Genomic DNA, 19,978 nt, shown 5'->3' on the forward strand with positions numbered 1-19,978 from the left:
CAAACAACTCCTTTTGCCAAAATTCCAACCAAAATATCCTTTTCTATTGGCAGTTATAATTTTCAAAATCACAGCTCCTTCACAAAAGAAGTAAAGGGTTATTACCAAGTTTTTAGAACTGTACCATGTTTAAACCGGTAAAATCATCGATTAGTCTGACCAATTAAATTAAAAATAATTAAAAATTTAAATATAAAAAATAATAATTTGGTTTAATTGCTTTTAGCTAGTTGAATCGATTCATATTAATTCTCAATTTAACCGGTTAGAAACAATTCTTTGAATTGATATTTTGATCGGTTCTCGATACAATCAATTCAACCGATGAGTCAAATTCAATTCAAAATCATTGATTATTACCAACAAAAAAAAATAAGGGTTAAATCTTAAGAACACCCTCGTATATTAATAAAAGAAATCAATTAAACTCAATTGAAATGCAATGAATTAAAATTTTAATTGAAAATTTGCAATAAATTAAGCTCTTGAAATTTAACTTTTTCCTCAAAGCCGAAAAATGATGATTTGGTAAATAGGTATGGTTTTAGATTATAAGCTTGATTGATTTTTGGGTTAATATATTCATCACAACAAGCAGTGCCATTGTCAACCCTGCATTTATCAAATCATGGATGTTACAATAAAAGCCTCTATAAAGATCTCATATCTCACAGAGATTTATGTAACATTTACTATCTAAAAGATTCAACCATGAGGCATATATCTATTGTATTGAGAAAGGTTCATACAATAATAATGGCATTTAGAATGAAAAGAGTGGAGATATGAGATACAAAGTGCATCTATTTAGTTATTCATGATAGTAGAAGAAAGAGTAGACAACAAAATCATATTTAATTAAAACATGCAAATGATTTGCTTGAAATGACTAATTTCATGCTTCCTATAACTTCATGAGCCTAAAATTTCTATTCCTTGAAGATTTTGTAACATAGCTTTATAAATAAAACATAATTCATTATACCAAAGCTCCCTCATTTCTACATAAAATATACATCCCTGAAAGAAAATCTTAAACTATCTATTCCCTATCATTTATTTTCCTTCGTTTGCGACTTGAGTGCTTCTACTCAACTAAATTCAACAACTGAATAATAAAATTAAGCGAGAATTATCCAAACAATATAAAAATGTATATAATAAACTAAGAAGATGCTGAAGAATAAATCAAAAATAAGTAAACCTATTCAATCCAAATTGGCAACTCTTCCAGTCTTCTTCATCATCGTTGTTTATTTTGTTATAGAGGAATCATCCTGTTCAAGTCGTTGCGGCGTTGCGTTTCGCAAAAAGATAGTAAATAAAACAATGCATTTTGGATAGTGTTTTTTATTTTTTATTTTTTTTATGTTTAAGGTGATTGTAGCTATAGAATAACAAATTCCATAATCAACTTGTAACTGTTTCATTTTAAGCAGAGGAGGAAAAATGGAAACGATTATGCAATTTGTGAATGAAAATTTTCTTTTTCTTCTTTTTTCTTCATTTCATTCTCTCTTCTAAATTTACCATATCAAGGGTATTACAGTCTACTGATCCTCCATGGCCAGTGATAGAGTTACAATACATCTTTAAAAAAAGGTTGGTCATCTACAATAGGAAGTTGCCCAACTTAAGATTGAGTTATCTCAGTGGGACGCCAAGCTCAACACTCGTCTAAAGGAGCTTAGAGATGACTCTCTTGGTGAGATAAAATCTGAGTTGCAAAACTTGTTTGAACAATATTTGGGTAATCCGCCTTCTATTCGTATTGTTGGGGCTCAAGAGGATAAAGGGAAGAGCATTTTAGGTGGCCCTCCACTTGGTTTTCTTCCTAAAGAAACATTGACTGTTTCTCTTATGATGGATTTGGGATGTATGGGTATTCCCTCATGCTCGAGCAATATGGAGAGGACTCTATGTTCTTATAAACTAGAGTGTCTTAAGTTTGATGGCTTCCATTTTCGGGGGTGATGGCCCAAGTTGGAGTAATACTTTGAGGCTGGAGGTATTATTGATAGTCCCAAAGTGAGGACTGTAATGCTTCGTTTGGAGGGGAAGGCACTCGATTGGCACCATTTCTATATTCAAAAATAGGGAGGGTTCCATTTGTTAACATGAGACTGCTATGCTCGTAACATGAATGAGAGATTTGGCTCTAGTTCCTTTCAAGAGCCCATGACTGAACTGGTTTCCCTAAAGTAAGATGACTTAGTTGAACAATTCCACAATGACTTTGTAAGTCTTCTCAATCAACTTCAATTAACTGAAACTTATGTCTTAAGCAATTTTATCAGTAATCTGAATTTGGAAATTGGGTAATACTTACAATTGTTCAAACCTAATACACTGGTAGAGGCGTTTTTGTTTGCTAGGCAAGTTGAGAACATACTGTTTAATTCTCAAAAGAAATACTCTCTAGTGGGCATTGGAGGACACCCTCGTTTCTCAACCTTGTTTCAAACCACAAAAATTGGCCTTATCTCGAATTTCACTCCAGTTCGCAATGGATCTCACCTTAGTGTAAATAGTCATAAGGCTACTAGTAGAGCCATATCCAAAGTTGATATAAAAGATTAAAAAAGGTGTAACAACTTGTTTTTAATCAAATTGGAATAGTAGTTTTGGGACCACAAATTCGAGGTCAAAATATTTATTTTATTATTATTTTGAGGTCTACAGCATAATAGTATGATTGTGTGAAAATTTCGTTAAGAAATTTTATCGTCTAAATACTCAATTTGATAAAAATGACTAAATCGCGTAAATTGCAAAACTTGAGTTCTATTAAATAAAGGTACTAAATGGCTATGAAATTAAATAATTGAGGGATTTATGTGGTAATTAGATCATTGGTTGCTTAAGTGGACATTTATGGACATTATTTATGTATGTTTTAATGTTTAAGTAAAGGGTAAATAAGTAATTGATAAAATAAATCAAAATTAAAGAAAGAAAAAGAAAGCTATCATCTTTATTCTTCATTTCTTCAACTGAACTTAGAAGGGAGAAAAGCCATTGATAGGATTTCAAGGTTCGACCAAGTCTCCTTGTGCATGTAAGTGTAATTTTGTCCTGTTTTTAATAGTTTCTATGTTTTTGGAGTCGTTGTAACTTAATCTAGTTAGCCCAGGGACTAATTTGCAAAATTTTTAAAGGTTTACAATTTTTCCATTGATGAATATATGAGTATTTTGATGTTTGATGATTGAAAATGTATGGTTGTTGTTAGATAAACAACATTTGTAAAATGATTTTTGGTAAAATTGTCAATTAGGGATTTATTTGTGAAATGTGGAAATTTTGTGGTAGAAATATGAAATAAATGAAAAATATAGGCTACTTCAGTAATAACGAAAATTCGGCTAACATGAGTAGGGACCTAATTGCATGAATTTGTATTTTTATAAGCTAAGGACTAAATTGTAAAAATGTTGAAATATTAGGGGCAAAAGAGTAAAGTTGCCATAATATGCATTTTGGGTTAAATTGAATAGAATGTTGATTAAATAAGCTAAATTTGATTACATATAGATCAAAAAAATTAAGTTCGGATCTAGATCGGGGGAAAAATAAAGTATTAGACTAGTCGGTCCATTTCGTCATTTTGTGAATGAGGTAAGTTCGTATGTTAATAAGTGTGATATCCTGAATTACGGCCTAATCGGAATAGTGGTTTCGGGACCAAAAATCCGAGATAAAAATAATTATTTTATAATTACTTTGAGGTCTATGCTATGATTGCATGATTGTGTGAAAGTTTTGTGAAGAAATTCTATGCATAAAGTGCTTAATTTTTAATTTGGGACTAAATTGGATAAGTTGAAAAACTTGCATTCTAGAAGTTTCTAGTATGAAATTGCTTTGGAATATTAATTAAGAGGCCTTAAATAGCAATTTGACCAATTTCTAAGTTTTTGGACAAAAATTGGACATGGATGGAATTTTTGAAAGTTTAGTAAGGAAGGGCATTTTGGTCATTTGGATTTTAATGAATTAAAATGGGAAAAATCAAGCAAAAATCCATTCATCTTCTTCATGTTGCTGCCAAATTTTACTTGCTACCATAGCTAGGGTTTATTCAACTTCTAAGCTCAATAGTAAGTCAATCCTAGCCCCGTTTTTAATGTTCTTCATATTTTTGAAATTCTCATAGCTCGATTTACCTATTTCTACCAATATTTTGAGCTAGGGTTTATATTTAAAATTTTCCCATGAATGATATGCCTAAATTTTGATGTTTTATGGTAGAATATGAAGCTTGAGATTGTGTTAAACAACTTTTGCTAAGTGATTTTACGTAAAAACAACTAAAATGACGTAATCGGTAAAAATATCTAATGTTCATAAATACGTGATAAAGTGTGAATTTGATGTTGCTATAGAAGGGAAAAATGATCAACATGTCATAAAACATAAGAAAATAGGAAGAAGTTTAATTTCCGAGCTAGGGGAAAAATAGTAATTTTGTGAAACTTTAGGGGTAAAATTATAATTTTTGCCATAGGATGTTTTTGGAGTAATTTGAGTAATGTGAGACATTAATAAGTCAAATGTGTTATTATAGATCAAGAAAGACGTGGAATCGACCTTGATCAGGGAAAAGAAAAGATTTCGAGCTAAATTGCAACCTTTATACATTTTGTACCGAGGCAAGTTCATGAGTAAATAAGGTAACATGATTGTTGTTTTAAGCAATTTAATGTTGTTTATATGATATGATGCTTATTATTATCATGAAATGTTATGTTTTGTGGTTATTGTTGAATAATATGTAATTATGTGAATTACTTGATGAGTATGAACTATCACCGAAGTTTCGATTTCGACATTTCGTGGAAGATGGCAAAGGAGTATGATCGAGGAAAATCCCGTTTGAACATTAGGAATAGATTAGGATACAAGTGACATGTCACTAGGAAATTGAGATCCGAACTCGTTGAGTTGCGTTCCGAGTTCGTGAGAATTATGAGGCATCCGAACTCGTTGAGTTGCGTTACAGGTTCACTTATGGATGCAAGCATCCGAACTTGTTGAATTGTGTTCCGAGTTCATTATGGATGTGAGCACCTGAGCTCGTTGAGTTGCGTTCCGAGTTCATTATGGGTGAAATTATGATAGTTTGATTTCATGTATCTGAATTATATTCCGATGTGTTCAATGGGTAAAGTTCTAGTGAAATGGAAGAATTCTTGAGATGAAAGTGACTAGTTGGTAAGTGTTGTGGAACGGATACTCTGTATAGGTATGTACTTAACCCTCGGGTTGAAACTTCAATATAACAATAATATGGTAGGGTCATGAATGAGAAATATGATATGAATGCTTTGGTGATATTATGCAAATGTGGATTTCGTATTATTGCATGGTTATGTTACTTGCTATTTACATGTGAACTTACTAAGCAATTATGCTTACTCCCTCCTCTCTATTCTTTGTAGTTTTGTCAAGCCGGTTAGGAGATCGGGAACGGTCGGAGGCGCGCTCACATTATCAACAAACTATTTCGGTATAATGACTTGTATATTTTGGGAATATGGCATGTATAGCATTATAATCATTTTGTGTATATAATCTTATGATATGGCTCATGGATGGCATGGAAATGTTTGAAAATGATTATCTATTGAAGTGGCTAATCAAGATTATATTTGATAACACATATGCTTTATGTGCTAACTAATCTATGGAAATCCATAGAATGGTGAAATTGGCTATAAAACAGAATCACACAGCAGCAGTAACGTAAGTTTGAAAAATCACTAAAAATAATAGAGATAGAATTAGATAATGAATAAAATATGGAATTGAAGCTTAATTAATCTATTTTCATGTGGAAGAAACAAAATAGGTAAAAGAGTTTTATTTTATGAGATATTTATGTTTTAGTGAAATAGGGTCAGAGAGATTTTTGGATCCCCTATTCTGAATTTAGAAATTAACCATAAATTGTGTAAAAATAATTAGGACTCACACTTTATATGTATGGATTCCTTATTGAGTCTATTTTTAAGAGAAATAAACGGAATGGTCATTGGATCTCTGTACAGGAAGAAATTTTATTCGTAGTGCACAAAGTAGCCAAACCCTGAAACAGGGGAGACTTTAACTAATAAACTGTACTAATTGGACTGACCAAAAATTATAGAAAAAAATTAGTAAGTAGATATATGAGTCTAGTTTTAGGGAAAATTTATGGAATTTGATTTTGAGTTTCGTAACTCGAGATATGATTTTTTTAGCGACTGTGATGCAGATGGACAGTTTACTACGAGAATTGTTTGAACTTGTTTAAATGCTAAAATAAGTTTAGTAATGTCTCATGCTCGACTCCGGCGACGGTCTTGGGTAAGGGGGCGTTACAATAAGTATTTATATAATTATGTTTTAAATACTTTATTATTGAATTTAATTGTGAATACGACCTTACGGATATGTTCGATGAAGATTCGGCAATGTGAAATCTCGGTTGAACTTTAGGAATAGATTAGGATACAAATGACATGTCATTAGGGGTTATGTGTTTGGGTGCTGGTCCATACGTCCTACCGATGGCTGAGTTATCCGGCATGTGTTGCAAATTCTCGTCAGCTTGTGTGAACAGTACCGTGTAGCTACGTCGTGACCGTCAGCTTGTGTAAGCAGACCCGTTTATAGCTCGAGAGTGAGTATTATATGATATATGAGATTAAGATAGCTTCGGCTATGTATTAGTACTTAGGGTGCGAGATTTCTGAGCATCCGATAGTATTCCAAATGGTTCAACGGGTATATCAAGGATATGGACGAGTATGAGATTGATACGAGTATGTACAGGTATATACATGAACCATACAAGCATTGAATCGAATAAACTTTTGAATTTCATATCTAACCTTGTGAATGAATATATGATAGGTTTGTGGATCAATATGAATTATATTATGTTATGTTTAATTGCTTAAATTGTGTATGTATGGTAAGTTGAGTTTATTAGTACACAAACTTACTAAGCTTTATAGCTTACTCTGTTTACTTTTCCGTGTTTATAGTGAATATCGAAGCTTGCTCGGATTTGAGATTCGTTAGAGATCTCATCTCACTATCGAGTTATCATTTTGGTACTATTGAACTTATGTATTTAGTTATATGGCTTGTATAGGAGTTGTGGTCAATATGATCTTTATGTTGGTAATGGATTTAGTCATTTGTTTTGGCATTGTAAATAATAAATGTTAGGTTATATATATAGCCATGTGATTTGGCTTATTTTGGTATACTTGGAAATGTATATATATGTAAATAGCCTTTTGTTATGTGGTTGATAATTGCTATGTGATATTTATTGTGAATTGGTAATTTGAGTACCATATGGTTGAAATTTGAAGATTTGGTATACGTGTGATTTTAGGTAAGAAAGTGCATATATGAGGTTAATTAGTTAAGTGATTTGTAAATATGAATTTGGTATGATTTGAATTGGAAAAATATGATGTAATTAGTCATATAGTTCTTAGTATGGAAATAACATGAATTAGGCTTGGTTGAGATTGGTTTGAATGCCTATTTATACCATGTTATATGCCTTTTGGTTTAGAGTAGGTGAATGGTGTAATAACTCGATTTAGTGCTTAGTAGGAACAGTGGTCTCGGGACCACAAATACGAAGATATAAAAATTATTTTTATTATAATTATGATATTATAGCATGATTATATTAGTGCATGAAAAATTTAGTGAGTTAATTTTAATGTTTTCAAGCCCGATTGCGATAAGGGACTAAATCGCATAAAAGACAAAAGTTACCTTTTAGTACCCAAATGTGTTAAATAGCTAGAGAATCAAAATTTGGAGTATTTAAAGGGCAATTAAGCCCTTTTTAGAGTGCTTGGCCGGCCATGGGAGACAAATTGGTCAAAAAGTCCAAGTTGGGTTGGGTTTGGTGGCTAATAAAATAAGAAAAGATGATATCACCTTCTCATCTTCTTCTCTACCACCGAAAATATCAGCTAAAATGGGGGTTTGAAAGCTCAAAAATTTGTAGCAACTTAAAGCACTCATAAGTAAGTGATTTTAATGAGTTTTCTTCAAGATTTTTATATTTTTGAGACCCTTGAAGCATGAGCTTTCAAATGAGGGTGATATCTTACAAAATAGTCAAGAGTTTAGGATTTTGCCATAGATGTATTTGTGTTATTTGCTGAGTTTTTATGGAAAATATGAGTCCTAGTTGTGCTATAAACAACTTTTGTGAAAGGTGTTAGCATGAAAACACCTAAAGGGCCTAGTTTGCATAAATTGCAAATTAAGTAATAAGTGTGTGATATAGTGACAATTTGGGATTGCTCTAGTAGTAAAAAGAGTTTAGCTAGGCTAAAAATACGAATAAATTCGATAAAAATTGATTTTCGGGCATAGGGGTAAAATGGTCATTTTGCCAAGGCCTAAGGGCAAAATGGTCATTTTACCAAAGTTGTGAATTTATGAATGCTTAATTGTGTTTAGTGACTAAAAGGATGTATATTGTTAATATAGATCAAGATTTTCCAAGACCGAGCCTAGATCGAGGCAAAGCCAAACAATTCGATTAAGCCGTTTAGTCAAGCACTTTTTATAGTCTAAGGTAGGTTGTATGTAAATAGTACAACTACATTGTTAATACTTGTATTCATATTGTCATTGAATTGATATTGTACAAATTGTTAAGTTATAAATTGAGAATGCCTTGTGATATTTGAGATAGTAGAAATATCCTGTTGAACCTTAGGATATGAATTGGATATTCATGCCAAGATATTGGGTGATTTGTGCGCCAGTGTAAAACATGTCTGGGACATGCTTCGGCCGTACTATGAGAGCCAGTATAAGACCATGTCTGGGACATGGCATCGGCATCCAGATAAGGGCTAGTGTAAGACATGTCTAGGACATGCTTCAGCCATATTATGAGTGCCAGAGTAAGACATGTCTAGGACATGCATCGGCCTCGACAGAGATAGCCAGTGTAAGACGTGTCTAGGACACGCATCGGCTAAGAGTTGTGCTAGTGTAAGACATGTCTGGGACATGCATCAACACGCATATATGAGAGCTAGTATAAGACCATGTCTGGGACATGGCATCGGTAATTTATCCCATGTCGAAGGTTCATAGAATATCCAGTAGTATCCCAAAACGGTTCAATGGTGAAAGTTGTAGTTCAATTTTGATAAAGAAAGGGTAACCATGTTACGAGTGTTACAGATACCTATATGATAAGCATGAGAAACAAGCTTAATTTAGAAATTGAAACTTGAGTAAGTTAAGTTATGTTTACCTTTGAGCTATAAGCATGATGGCAAATGGTGAGAATATTGTTGTATACTTATTATATGCAACTTACTAAGCTTTATGCTTACTTTCTTTCTTTTCCCTTTTCTTTCAGTACTGCCAATTTACTCAAGGATCCCTTGAAGTCAGAGATATTAATCACACTATCATCCATTATACCTGGTATAGTTGGATTCATATTTTTTATTGTGGCATTTATAAGGCTAAGCTAGTAAGTTGTATTATTGAGAAATTGTTCATGTATTTTGGTTTAAGATAAAAGCCCTTCATTACAGAATAACACTATGAAGATTGCAACTTATATCGGTAACACTTGCATAATTATTCTAGTCGACTTAGGCATAACCCATAATTTTGTTGATGTCAAGCTGGTGAGGAAGTTGTTTCTGCCTGTAGAGCATTACTACATACTGAAGGTCACAATTGCTGATGGGGGCAAATTTTCCACCTATGGGTTTTATAGAGTGGTCTTTTGGAAAGCTCAAGGCAGCTAATTTGCCACTTAATTTATGGTATTACTATTCAGGGGATGTGATATTGTTTTGGGGATTCAGTGGCTGTCATCCTTGGGATCTATAGTTTGGAACTTTGCTTAATTGACAATGTAATTTTCCTACCAAGGAAACCATTCACTCTTCAAGGAATCATACCTGGTGTCATTCAAATCATGTCTGCTACACAATACTCAAGGTGTTTTTCTTTGGTAGGGCATGAAGTAGGACCTTGTTTCGAAGTCATGACTTCAAACAATCAAGCTACATTAGCGGCAGTTGCCGAGGCTCCTAAAGTAGAACTGCAATAGCTCTTTGTAGAGTATGCTGATGTATTTTAAGCACTTAGTGGGCTATTTCCCCCTCGTTTGCAAGATCATAGAATTCCTTTCAAGGACGAGAACTTAGTGGTGAAGATTTGACCATATCATTATCCAACAGTTCAGAAGAATGAGACAGAATGGCTAATCCAATAGATGTTACAAGCAATAGTCATTTGAGACAATAATAACTCATTTGCTTATCTTATTGTCATGGCCAAGAAGAAAAATAAGAGCTGGAGGCTTTGTGCTAACTGTAGATGGCTCAACCAACTTACCATGAAGGACAAATTTCCCATTTTAGTGATAGAAAAGCTATTGGATGAGCTTGAATAGGCCAAATTTTTCTCCAAGTTGGACTAAAGGTCTGACTACCATCAGATTCAAATATAGGAACAAGACATTCATAAAGTTACCTTTTGAACATATGAAAGCCACTATGAATTCCTCGTTATACCCTTTGGCCTCACGAATTCCCCATCAAGCTTTCAAGCTCTAATAAAATGCTATGTTTAAGCCCTTCCTAAGGAAATCCATTGTAGTGTTCTTTGATGACATACTAATCTGCTCAGTTACAAGGTCTGACCACTTATTACATCTTAGGGAGGTCATTCATTATTAAGGACTCATACTAATGATGACATTCTAATAATGGCGGCATGACAGCAGTGCGGTGGTGGTGTAGCGATGATGATGTATGAATGAGGCGTGGAAGAGATATGAGTTTTTGTGGTGTTATAGTAGTGGTTTGGTGAGAATGTTGTGGCTAATGGTGGTGATTTGGTGGTAAATAGTAAAAGAAATAGTGGTTAGAGAAGGAGAAAAAGAGAGAAAATGGATGAGAGAAAGTTCAAATGAAAAGTAAATCAGAATTTTGGGTGTCTAGGTGCATGGGACGACAAGGTCAATGGGGGAGTAGGAAAAAGTGGAAATGAATGGCTCAAGGGGAAGTAAAGACAGGTAAGGGAACATAAGGAGCAACATATGGGCTATTAGAGGAAATGAAAGCAATTTAAGGGAGGAAAGAATCTCTCCCTTATGGCAACTTTGGGTGGATGGCAAGTGGGGTGTTGACCAACCTTTTTAAGGCTAAAAATTCTAAAAATAATAATATTGGGTAAGGGGATTTGAACATAGGATCTTAGGGAATTTAATTAAGCCAGTTACCACTAGGTTATTTAACTTGCTTGCACATGAATTGAAGAAATTAAAAATAAAAATATGGGGCGTGACAATTAGTGTTTTCACCACATGAGTTACTATATAGTCATTAGCTCTTGTCTTCGATACTCTCAGGTTGTGTGGACACACTAAAGTCATTGAGTTCGCAATTTTTACATTTTCCCCAATCAAGTTTATCTTGGGAATCCCGAGTTACAGGTGCTCAGAAGCAATCAAGTTGGCTTGGTTGAAATAACCAGAGAGAAAACATTCCTTATATAAATGCTCATTCTTCATCCTCTACTCACCTACATCTTAGTCTCCCCTAAATTATTTTTTTTCTTTACTTGTGTGTTGAAATTTTCGGGTTTAAAGATTTATTTCTCTCTCGCTTTGAGGGAGACATAGTCATAATTTTAAATTGTGTTTGGGTTCACGATGATGTCATGGAGCTCGGTAACCTAAAAATTTCACCTGCCATGTGAGTATGGCACCATCATTTGAGAAATTTGGATCGCTTTGCAACTCAAGGTCTAAGTTGGCGGTGATTATATCGTCTCAAGTTGAAGTGCAACTAGGGCTTCAAGGTTACAAAGGTTATGTTGTCAAAGGATAGAGCATAACTGGGGTACTAGTTGACGATGGTTATGTGGACACGACAACTATTTTCTCCTCGTCAGAGGAGCATGCTTCATAAAACCCACACGGAAGTGCAAGGAGGAAAAACACAAGAGTCTTCTAGTATAATCAAATAATTCGTTTTGTTCATGTCTACCAAAGGTAGTGACCCTGTTAATAAAACTTGTTACACCCCAATTATGTCACATGTTATAATAACGGGGTCACCACTTTTGGTGGACATGGACAAAACAAAATACTTGACTATACTAAAAGGCCACTACGTTTTTCTTCTTCGTACGCTTGTTTGAGTTTTATTAAGCATCCTCCTCTAATGAGGGAAAACTAGTTGTTGTGTCCGCATAACCACTGTCAACTACGACCCCATTTATGCTCCATCCCTTGACAACATAACATTTGTAAACTTGAAGCCGTAATTACACGTTGACCCTAAACCGTATAATCACTGCCAATTGGGACCTTCAGTTGCAAAGCGATTCAGCTTCATAATTGATGACTTCATACTCACATGACAGATGAAATTTGTAGGTCACCCAACTCCATGACACTACTGTAAATTCAAACATTCATTAAAACTATAACCATGTTTATCTCAAATACGGACAAAAATAAATCTACAAACTTTTAATTTCCAACCGTAAGGAAAAAAGAAGAAGAAAAAAACAATTTTTACCAAAGTGAAAACACGTCTTATAGGACGCATTTTTATTCTCTCTCTTGAAAACGCATCTACAGGACACGTTTTCACTATTACATCAATGAAAATGTGCCCTGTAAGACACGTTTTCCTTTCTCTCTCCAAAATATTTTTATTTTAACTTTTTTTTTATAATTTTTACAATTTTTTTGAAAATTTTAATTAATTTACCAGCAAGTAGCACATGTGGCCATCCATGTGGCATCCACGTAAGCAAATTAACAATACTATTAATTTTTCCATCCAATTATGGATAATTTAAAAAATAATAATAATAGTTTGAGGGCTGAAAAGAAAAGAGAGGACTAAATTAATTATTTCCAAAAAGATTACGAGCGAAAATTGTAATTATGCATACATGAAAAAGAAGAATTGATGAAATATAAAATGAAATAATAAGTCTTTAATTACAAGACAATCTCTTTGGCTATTAATTAGATAAAATAATGATGCGTAGAAGGTTGCGAGGTATTGTTTTTCATATCAATGGTTAGGCCCAAATCAATGAAGAAGATAAAACCCATATCACTACTCAAATTTGCTGATTTCCTTCAAATATTTATACTAGTTAACACACTATTGAGAATGATTTTTTTTTTTTAGTTTAGTTGATAGAATTTAAAATTTTTTATTTGGTTGAGAGAAATATATTTGGTGTTTCAATTAGAAATTTATTAAATTATATTAGGAGTGACCGAATTGTGAATTTATTAATATTTGAGTAACTAAATTATAAATTTATCAATAATTCAGTGACCAATTTGTAACTTAAATTAAATTATAGGGGCGTAGCTGGTAAATCAGGAGCTCTACATAACTTGTGGGTAAAATGAAGAACATTTGTTTGAGGACATCCCTTTGGCTCAATCGGTGGTAACGACCTTCTCCAATCGTATCGAAATGAATCTAAATAGCTGCCATATGCTTGTCAGTGTCAAGTCGTGTAGACATCACAGACTCCGTTCTTAAATGGTCAATCTCAGCTACAAAAAATGTAAGCCAAAGCTCTGTTAGCTTTATACTGTAAGATAATTGATAAAGCACATGGTATAATTGATTCGTATATTTGCTGCTTTCGTTAATGTAGCTTCGATTATGCAGTGCCAGATTGAACAGCTTGCAAAATTGATGCAAAAGGTTTGAAACCTACGCAAAATCACTCATGTCACGGCTACTCTTTCGAAATCTCCCTCTCAAGACTTCAGCTACCCACAAATTTCTTAGAACTTTACAAACCCTACAAACCCCATCAAATGGAGAACCGGTTTCGTTCATGGTGGAGAAGATTCTGTTCAGTTTAAAGCAAGGTAATGCGAACTCTTTGCATAATTATCGATTTCGAATAAACCCGTTGATCGTCGTTGAGGTTCTTTTGCACTGCCGTGAGAATTTGCAATTGGGTAAAAGATTTGTTGATTTTATTGTGCTTAATTGCTCGAATTTTAAGCATTCTTCGATGTCCTTAAGTGCAATGATTCATGTTCTTGTGAGATGTGGAAGGTTGTCTGATGCACAGGCTTTGGTTCTTAGGATGGTTAGGAAAAGTGGGGTTTCACGTGTTGAAATTGTGGAGTCTTTGGTTTCCACATGTGGAAATTTTGGGTCAAATGATTCTGTTTTTGATTTGTTAATTAGGTCTTATGTGCAAGCTAGGAAGTTAAGAGAAGGATCCGAGGCCTTTATGATTTTGAGAAGTAAAGGTTTTTGTGTTTCTATTAATGCCTGTAATAGTCTTCTTGGTGGATTAGTGAAGGTTGGATGGGTTGATTTGGCTTGGCAAGTGTATAATGAAGTTGTTAGAGCTGGGGTTGAGTTAAATGTTTATACATTAAATATTATGGTTAATGCTTTGTGTAAAGATGGAAAGATCAGTTGTATTAAATCTCTTTTATCAGAAATGAAAGAGAAGGGAATTTATTCTGATATTGTGACATACAATACAATGATTAATGCGTATTGCCGTGAAGGGCATTTGGAAGAAGCCTTTGGGTTGATGAAATCCATGTCAAATAAAGGGTTGAAACCAGGCCTTTTTACTTATAATTCAATTGTGTATGGTTTATGCAAGAGAGGGAACTTTGAAAGAGCAAAAGAAATTTTAAATGAGATGCTACGGATAGGGTTGAGTCCTGATACTACTACCTATAATACTTTGCTTGTTGAGAGTTGCAGAAAAAATAATATATCAGAAGCAGAAGACATTTTCAATGAAATGTTGCATCGAGGTGTTATTCCGGATTTGGTTAGCTTTAGTTCACTTATTGGGGTATTTTGTAGAAATAGACATCTTGATCAGGCATTAGACTATTTTAATAATATGAAGAGAGCTGGCTTGGTTCCAGATAATGTAATTTATACTATTCTTATAGATGGGTATTGCAGAAATCATGCGATGTTGGAAGCTTTGAAGATCAGGGATGAAATGCTAGAAAAGGGATGTAATATGGATGTTGTTACTTACAATACCATTTTGAATGGGTTGTGCAAGGAGAAGATGCTCACTGAAGCAGACAATCTATTGCATGAGATGACAGAAAGGGGTGTTTTTCCTGATTTTTATACTTTCACAACACTCATCCATGGACATTGTAAGGATGGAAATATGAATAAAGCTCTAAACTTGTTTGATGCAATGACTCAAAGGAATATTAAGCCAGACATTGTGACATACAACACCTTAATTGACGGGTTCTGCAAGGTAGATGAAATTGAGAAGGCCAAGCAGCTCTGGGCTGGTATGATTTCTAGAAAGATTATTCCTAATCACATTTCTTATGGAACTTTGATAAACGGGTTTTGCAGCATTGGTCATGTTCCGGAGGCATTCAGGTTGTGGGATGAAATGGTAGGGAAGGGTATTAAGCCCACTCTTGTGATTTGTAATAGCATCATAAAGGGCTATTGTCGATCAGGTGATACGTCAAGAGCTGATAAGTTTCTATCCAAGATGACTGCAGAAGGAATTGTTCCAGATAGCATTACATATAACACTTTTATCAATGGATTTGTCAAAGAAGAGAATATGGACAAAGCTTTTCTCTGGATTAACAAGATGGAGAATCAAGGGCTTTCTCCTGATGCTATTACATACAATGTAATTCTAAGTGGGTTTTGTAGAGAGGGTAGAATGCAAGAAGCTGAAATGGTATTAAGGAAGATGATTGAGAAAGGCATAGATCCTGATAGGTCTACATACACATCACTCATAAATGGACATGTTAGCCAGGACAACTTAAAGGAGGCATTTCGGTTTCATGATGAAATGGTACGAATGGGATTTGTGCCTGATGATAAATTTTAGTCATCCTTTCTTATATCTTGAAGGACTGAGTTAATATGTTGTGTGCCAAACATACACCAAAGGTTAGTTTTTCCTGTCTCTACATAATTCACTAATCTCTAGTCATTCTTGGTTGGAGATGTCTATATGTGCTGGTTCAGTTTTGTTATATGCCAAATATATATATATATCTATGACTAGTTTTCTTGTATCTTCATAGGTTGCTGCTATACGGTCCATCTGATGATTGTAAAGTCTTAAGGTCTAAGCATTAACCAGAAGCGCCTTGAAGCAGATATCGGAATCTCACACTAGGGTTGATTCGTATGTTATTCAGGTGGGAGTTTGAGAATTGAGATAGTGAAGTTAATGCATTTATTTAGCATGCAGGAGACATTGGATCAAGGAGTGAGCTAATTGTTGCCTTTAATACTTTTTCAACTCAACTATATATTCGTTCTGAAAGTAAGGGTGTGTGTCATGGCTGTACATATCTTTTTACAATTACTTTTAACTAAAATTGCTTGTTTACATATATGTGAAAATCTTGATACATTTGAAAATTGGGAACAAAATTAGTGCGAAAGCTTTAAAACCAAGTAAAATTGTGTCTGCATCTGTTTTGTATATTTTGATAGCATATGTGCAACAGCAAGTAAAATTTGGGACAAAATTAGTGTGAAAGCTTTAAAACCAGAAACTCCCAGTGGTAAAAGAAGATGAGACACATGGAAATCCATCTTTATCATATTTTAACAAAATCAAAACTACAGCTAATTCCAAATCGCTTGGTTTCTTTCTGATACTTACGATATTAATTAAAATGAAAGCCTTTCAAGTTTCAACTACAATTGATGGACTTTATGCCTGAAATTTTGCTAAGAATAATTATCCTCATTTTCTGTGATAAAATCACATCACATTAAATTAGCTTCTGTTGATTCTTAATAAATAAGGCTTCGCTGTAAAATTATATCTTGATCCTTAAAAATAATAAAATTTTATTTAATCTTTTAAAAATTATAATTATTAAAACAGTAGAATTATATTTTTACTATTATAAAAATATAAAACTTAATTTCCAAAAAAAAATTCTGACTTAAGGGTACAGAGTAGAAGACTTGTAGACAAGAAGTTGATTTATATGATATATTTTGGTGTGAAGCTGCACATTTCTTCTTGAAAATGAAAGCTTTGGCCTAAATAAACCCATTTCAATGGTTCCATCTTTTTCTTTCTTATATAATTTGCAACTCAATTATTCAACCCTTTATATTTGGTGGGGTCAAAAATGTGGAATTCATCACCAGTTGCCTTCCGATACAAATACATTAATTTAATTATAAAATTATTTATAAAAATTCTTTTGCATGTGTATGAATATAGAAATTATATATTTAGAATATAAATGTGTTTAAAATAATATATAATAAACAATGAAATGTATGGTTTGAAACTAATTAATAAAAATACATGAAATATGTACAATCTTAAAAAAAATTAAATTATCAGTAAAACAAAATTTAAATATATGGACACATCAAATTAAGAATGCTAAATGAGTACAATTTTATATCATGGTGTGGTCATTAATCTTGAGTTGGTGCTACAATAAAAAAATTATTAATATTAAAAATTCTATCACATGTGTATGGATATCTTTATAAATAACAAAAAAAATTGAAATGTAAGGTTTGAAACTAATAATTATAACAACAAATATGTAATATGTACGGAAATTGAACTAAATAAATAATTGTTTAACTTGTGAGTAAAAGAAAATTGAAATAAATAAACACAACATATTAAAAATATAAAATGCACTCCAATTGTTTATCATGGTATTGTCATTTTACGATAACGTGTCAAAAAGTTATCATTTAGTGAAAATAAAATTTAATATTAAAATTTATTTTTCAAAATTAAATATCTAGTTGACTTGTGACACCAACATAATTAGTGTCATAATCTATATTAGAAATTTTATCACACGAGTATACATGTGGAAACTACAAATGTGTGTCATACACAAATTTAGTGAAAAAAAACATTTTATGTTAAAATTATTTTTTTAAAGTTTACTCAAGAATTACTATTAGCATAGTGGTAAAGAATTTGTTTATAAATCTATTAAACGTAAGTTTAATCTCTAGACATGTTAATTTTAATACTTTTATTTAAAAATTATATAAAAGTATGGAAAAACCATCAAAATAATAATAGTGTTCATTTAATAAAAGAGAATACTAGTAAATATTTTTAAAAGAATATATTAATAAAAAGAGTATAATATAGATAAAGTAATAAATGTTTATTTTAAAAATATTTTATATAAAATGTAAAAAAAAAAAACAAACTTGACTCTAAAACACTGATAAAAAAAATATTACAAGATGTATGATTGTTTGCAGCAATGATAGAGATTAGTGAAAAGTCTATAAACCAAATTATTAAAGTATGCAGTTTTGGTTGTACAATTTTGACCCCAATAGGTACACTTACTGTTTGAGAGAATTGGTTTAATTTGCTTTTCATATTTTCATTCAATTATAATGTATTAGATGTAACTTATTCACTAAATTACAATTTTCCTCCAATAATCACTTTTTCTTTTTTAACTTTTTTTAATAATTATGCTCAAAACCAAATTCCTTACCTTAAACCTTAAACAGAATAAGTGTTCTTTTCATCTCATACATAAAATAATAAGTCTTCACTTAAATAACTATTTAATAGCTTGTTAAAATACAATCAATATGAATCACTATTTTCTAAAAAGTAAACTTTGATATAATTTTCGGTAGGAGTGAGCAAAACTCGATTCAACTTGAAAAAATAAAAAAAAATTCGAATTTCGAGTTAAACAAATCGAGTTATTCGAGTTAATCGAGTTATTCGAGTCAACTCGATTTTTTTTCGAATTTCGAGTTCGAATCAAGTTGAGTTTTCGAATTTGAATAACTCGAATAATTCGAATAATTCGAATATTAAACTATAGTATTTTACATTTTTACCCCAAACTCCCAAACCTTTATACTTTTCTCTCAAAATTTTTACTCCTTCCTACTTTCCCCCCAAAACTTTTACTCCCCTTCTATCCCAACCCCCCAATCTACCCAAAATCCATTTCCCACCAAAATTTTACTCTTCCATTTACTTTTTCTCAAAATTTTTTATTTTCCCCCATAATTTTTACTCCCTCCCACTTTCCCCCTAAAACTTTTACTTCCTTCCAATCCCACCTCGCATCTTCCCCAAATCCATCCCCCCAATTTTTTTTTTAATATTTTCCCTCCAAAATTTTACTCTCCCCTATTTACTTTCCCTCAAACTTTTATTCCCCAAAACTTTTTATTTCCCCCCTAAATTTTTACTTCTCACCTTTTACTCTCAAATAAAAATCAAAATTATCCAAAAAAATCACTAAACATAAATAGTAATAATTTTATTTATATCTACTATTTATATTATTAAATTAAATTTCACATTTTATATTATTTATATTATTAAATTGTTTAGTCATATTGAATATTTATATTAAAATTAAATTATTAATTGCCATTAAATATTCATGTTAAAATTTTATATTGGTATTCACATTTTATCTTTAAAATAACTTTTATTAAAAATCATATTTTTACATTTAATATATTTTTAATTCCAAAATACATAGTGACAAGAATCTAAAGATAATTGAAAAACTAAGCAAGCAAATAAGCTAACCCGTATATAAAAGATTAATAAATAAATTATGAGGTGACGAAAGTTAATAAAAATTTTGATTAAGGTGGATAAATTTTATTATGATGGGTGACAGTGATTACAAGGACCCAAAATTATTTTTTAAAATTTAACTCGAACAAATAAATTCGATTCGATTCGATTCGAATTCCATCTCACTCGACTCGATTCGAGAAAATTTCAAATCAAATTAGGATGATAAAATATGATTCGTCAACTTGATTAACTCGAAATTTTTTCATTCGATTCGATTCGATTCGATCGAACGCTCACCCCTAATTTTCGGTACAAAATAAAGCGACAGATTTTTTCAATATAAACTTTTTTTAGAGATCAAATC

At 32.2% G+C, this 19,978-nt stretch overlaps 1 protein-coding gene across 2 annotated transcripts; it reads left to right on the plus strand.

Moving 5' to 3' along the window:
- Positions 1-13,426: 13,426 nt before the first annotated feature.
- On the plus strand, positions 13,427-16,502 carry LOC108468217 (pentatricopeptide repeat-containing protein At5g01110). Of its 2 annotated transcripts, none has more exons than XM_017769117.2 (3): positions 13,427-13,611; positions 13,705-15,980; positions 16,118-16,502. In XM_017769117.2, the coding sequence occupies exon 2, from the start codon at positions 13,780-13,782 to the stop codon at positions 15,916-15,918; it is 2,139 nt and encodes a 712-aa protein (XP_017624606.1). In that variant the 5' UTR covers positions 13,427-13,611; positions 13,705-13,779; the 3' UTR covers positions 15,919-15,980; positions 16,118-16,502. The 2 variants fall into 2 exon arrangements, with proteins under 2 accessions (XP_017624606.1, XP_017624600.1); XM_017769111.2 differs by having other exon boundaries at positions 13,719-15,980.
- The last annotated feature ends 3,476 nt before the right edge of the window (positions 16,503-19,978 follow it).

Source organism: Gossypium arboreum, chromosome 7 (genome assembly GCF_025698485.1).
Source record: "Gossypium arboreum isolate Shixiya-1 chromosome 7, ASM2569848v2, whole genome shotgun sequence".
Classification (NCBI taxonomy): domain Eukaryota; kingdom Viridiplantae; phylum Streptophyta; class Magnoliopsida; order Malvales; family Malvaceae; genus Gossypium; species Gossypium arboreum.

Bases quoted from the DNA above. Each gene is read 5' to 3' on its own strand.
- LOC108468217 (XM_017769117.2), top strand. From the start codon at position 13,780: ATGTCACGGCTACTCTTTCGAAATCTCCCTCTCAAGACTTCAGCTACC.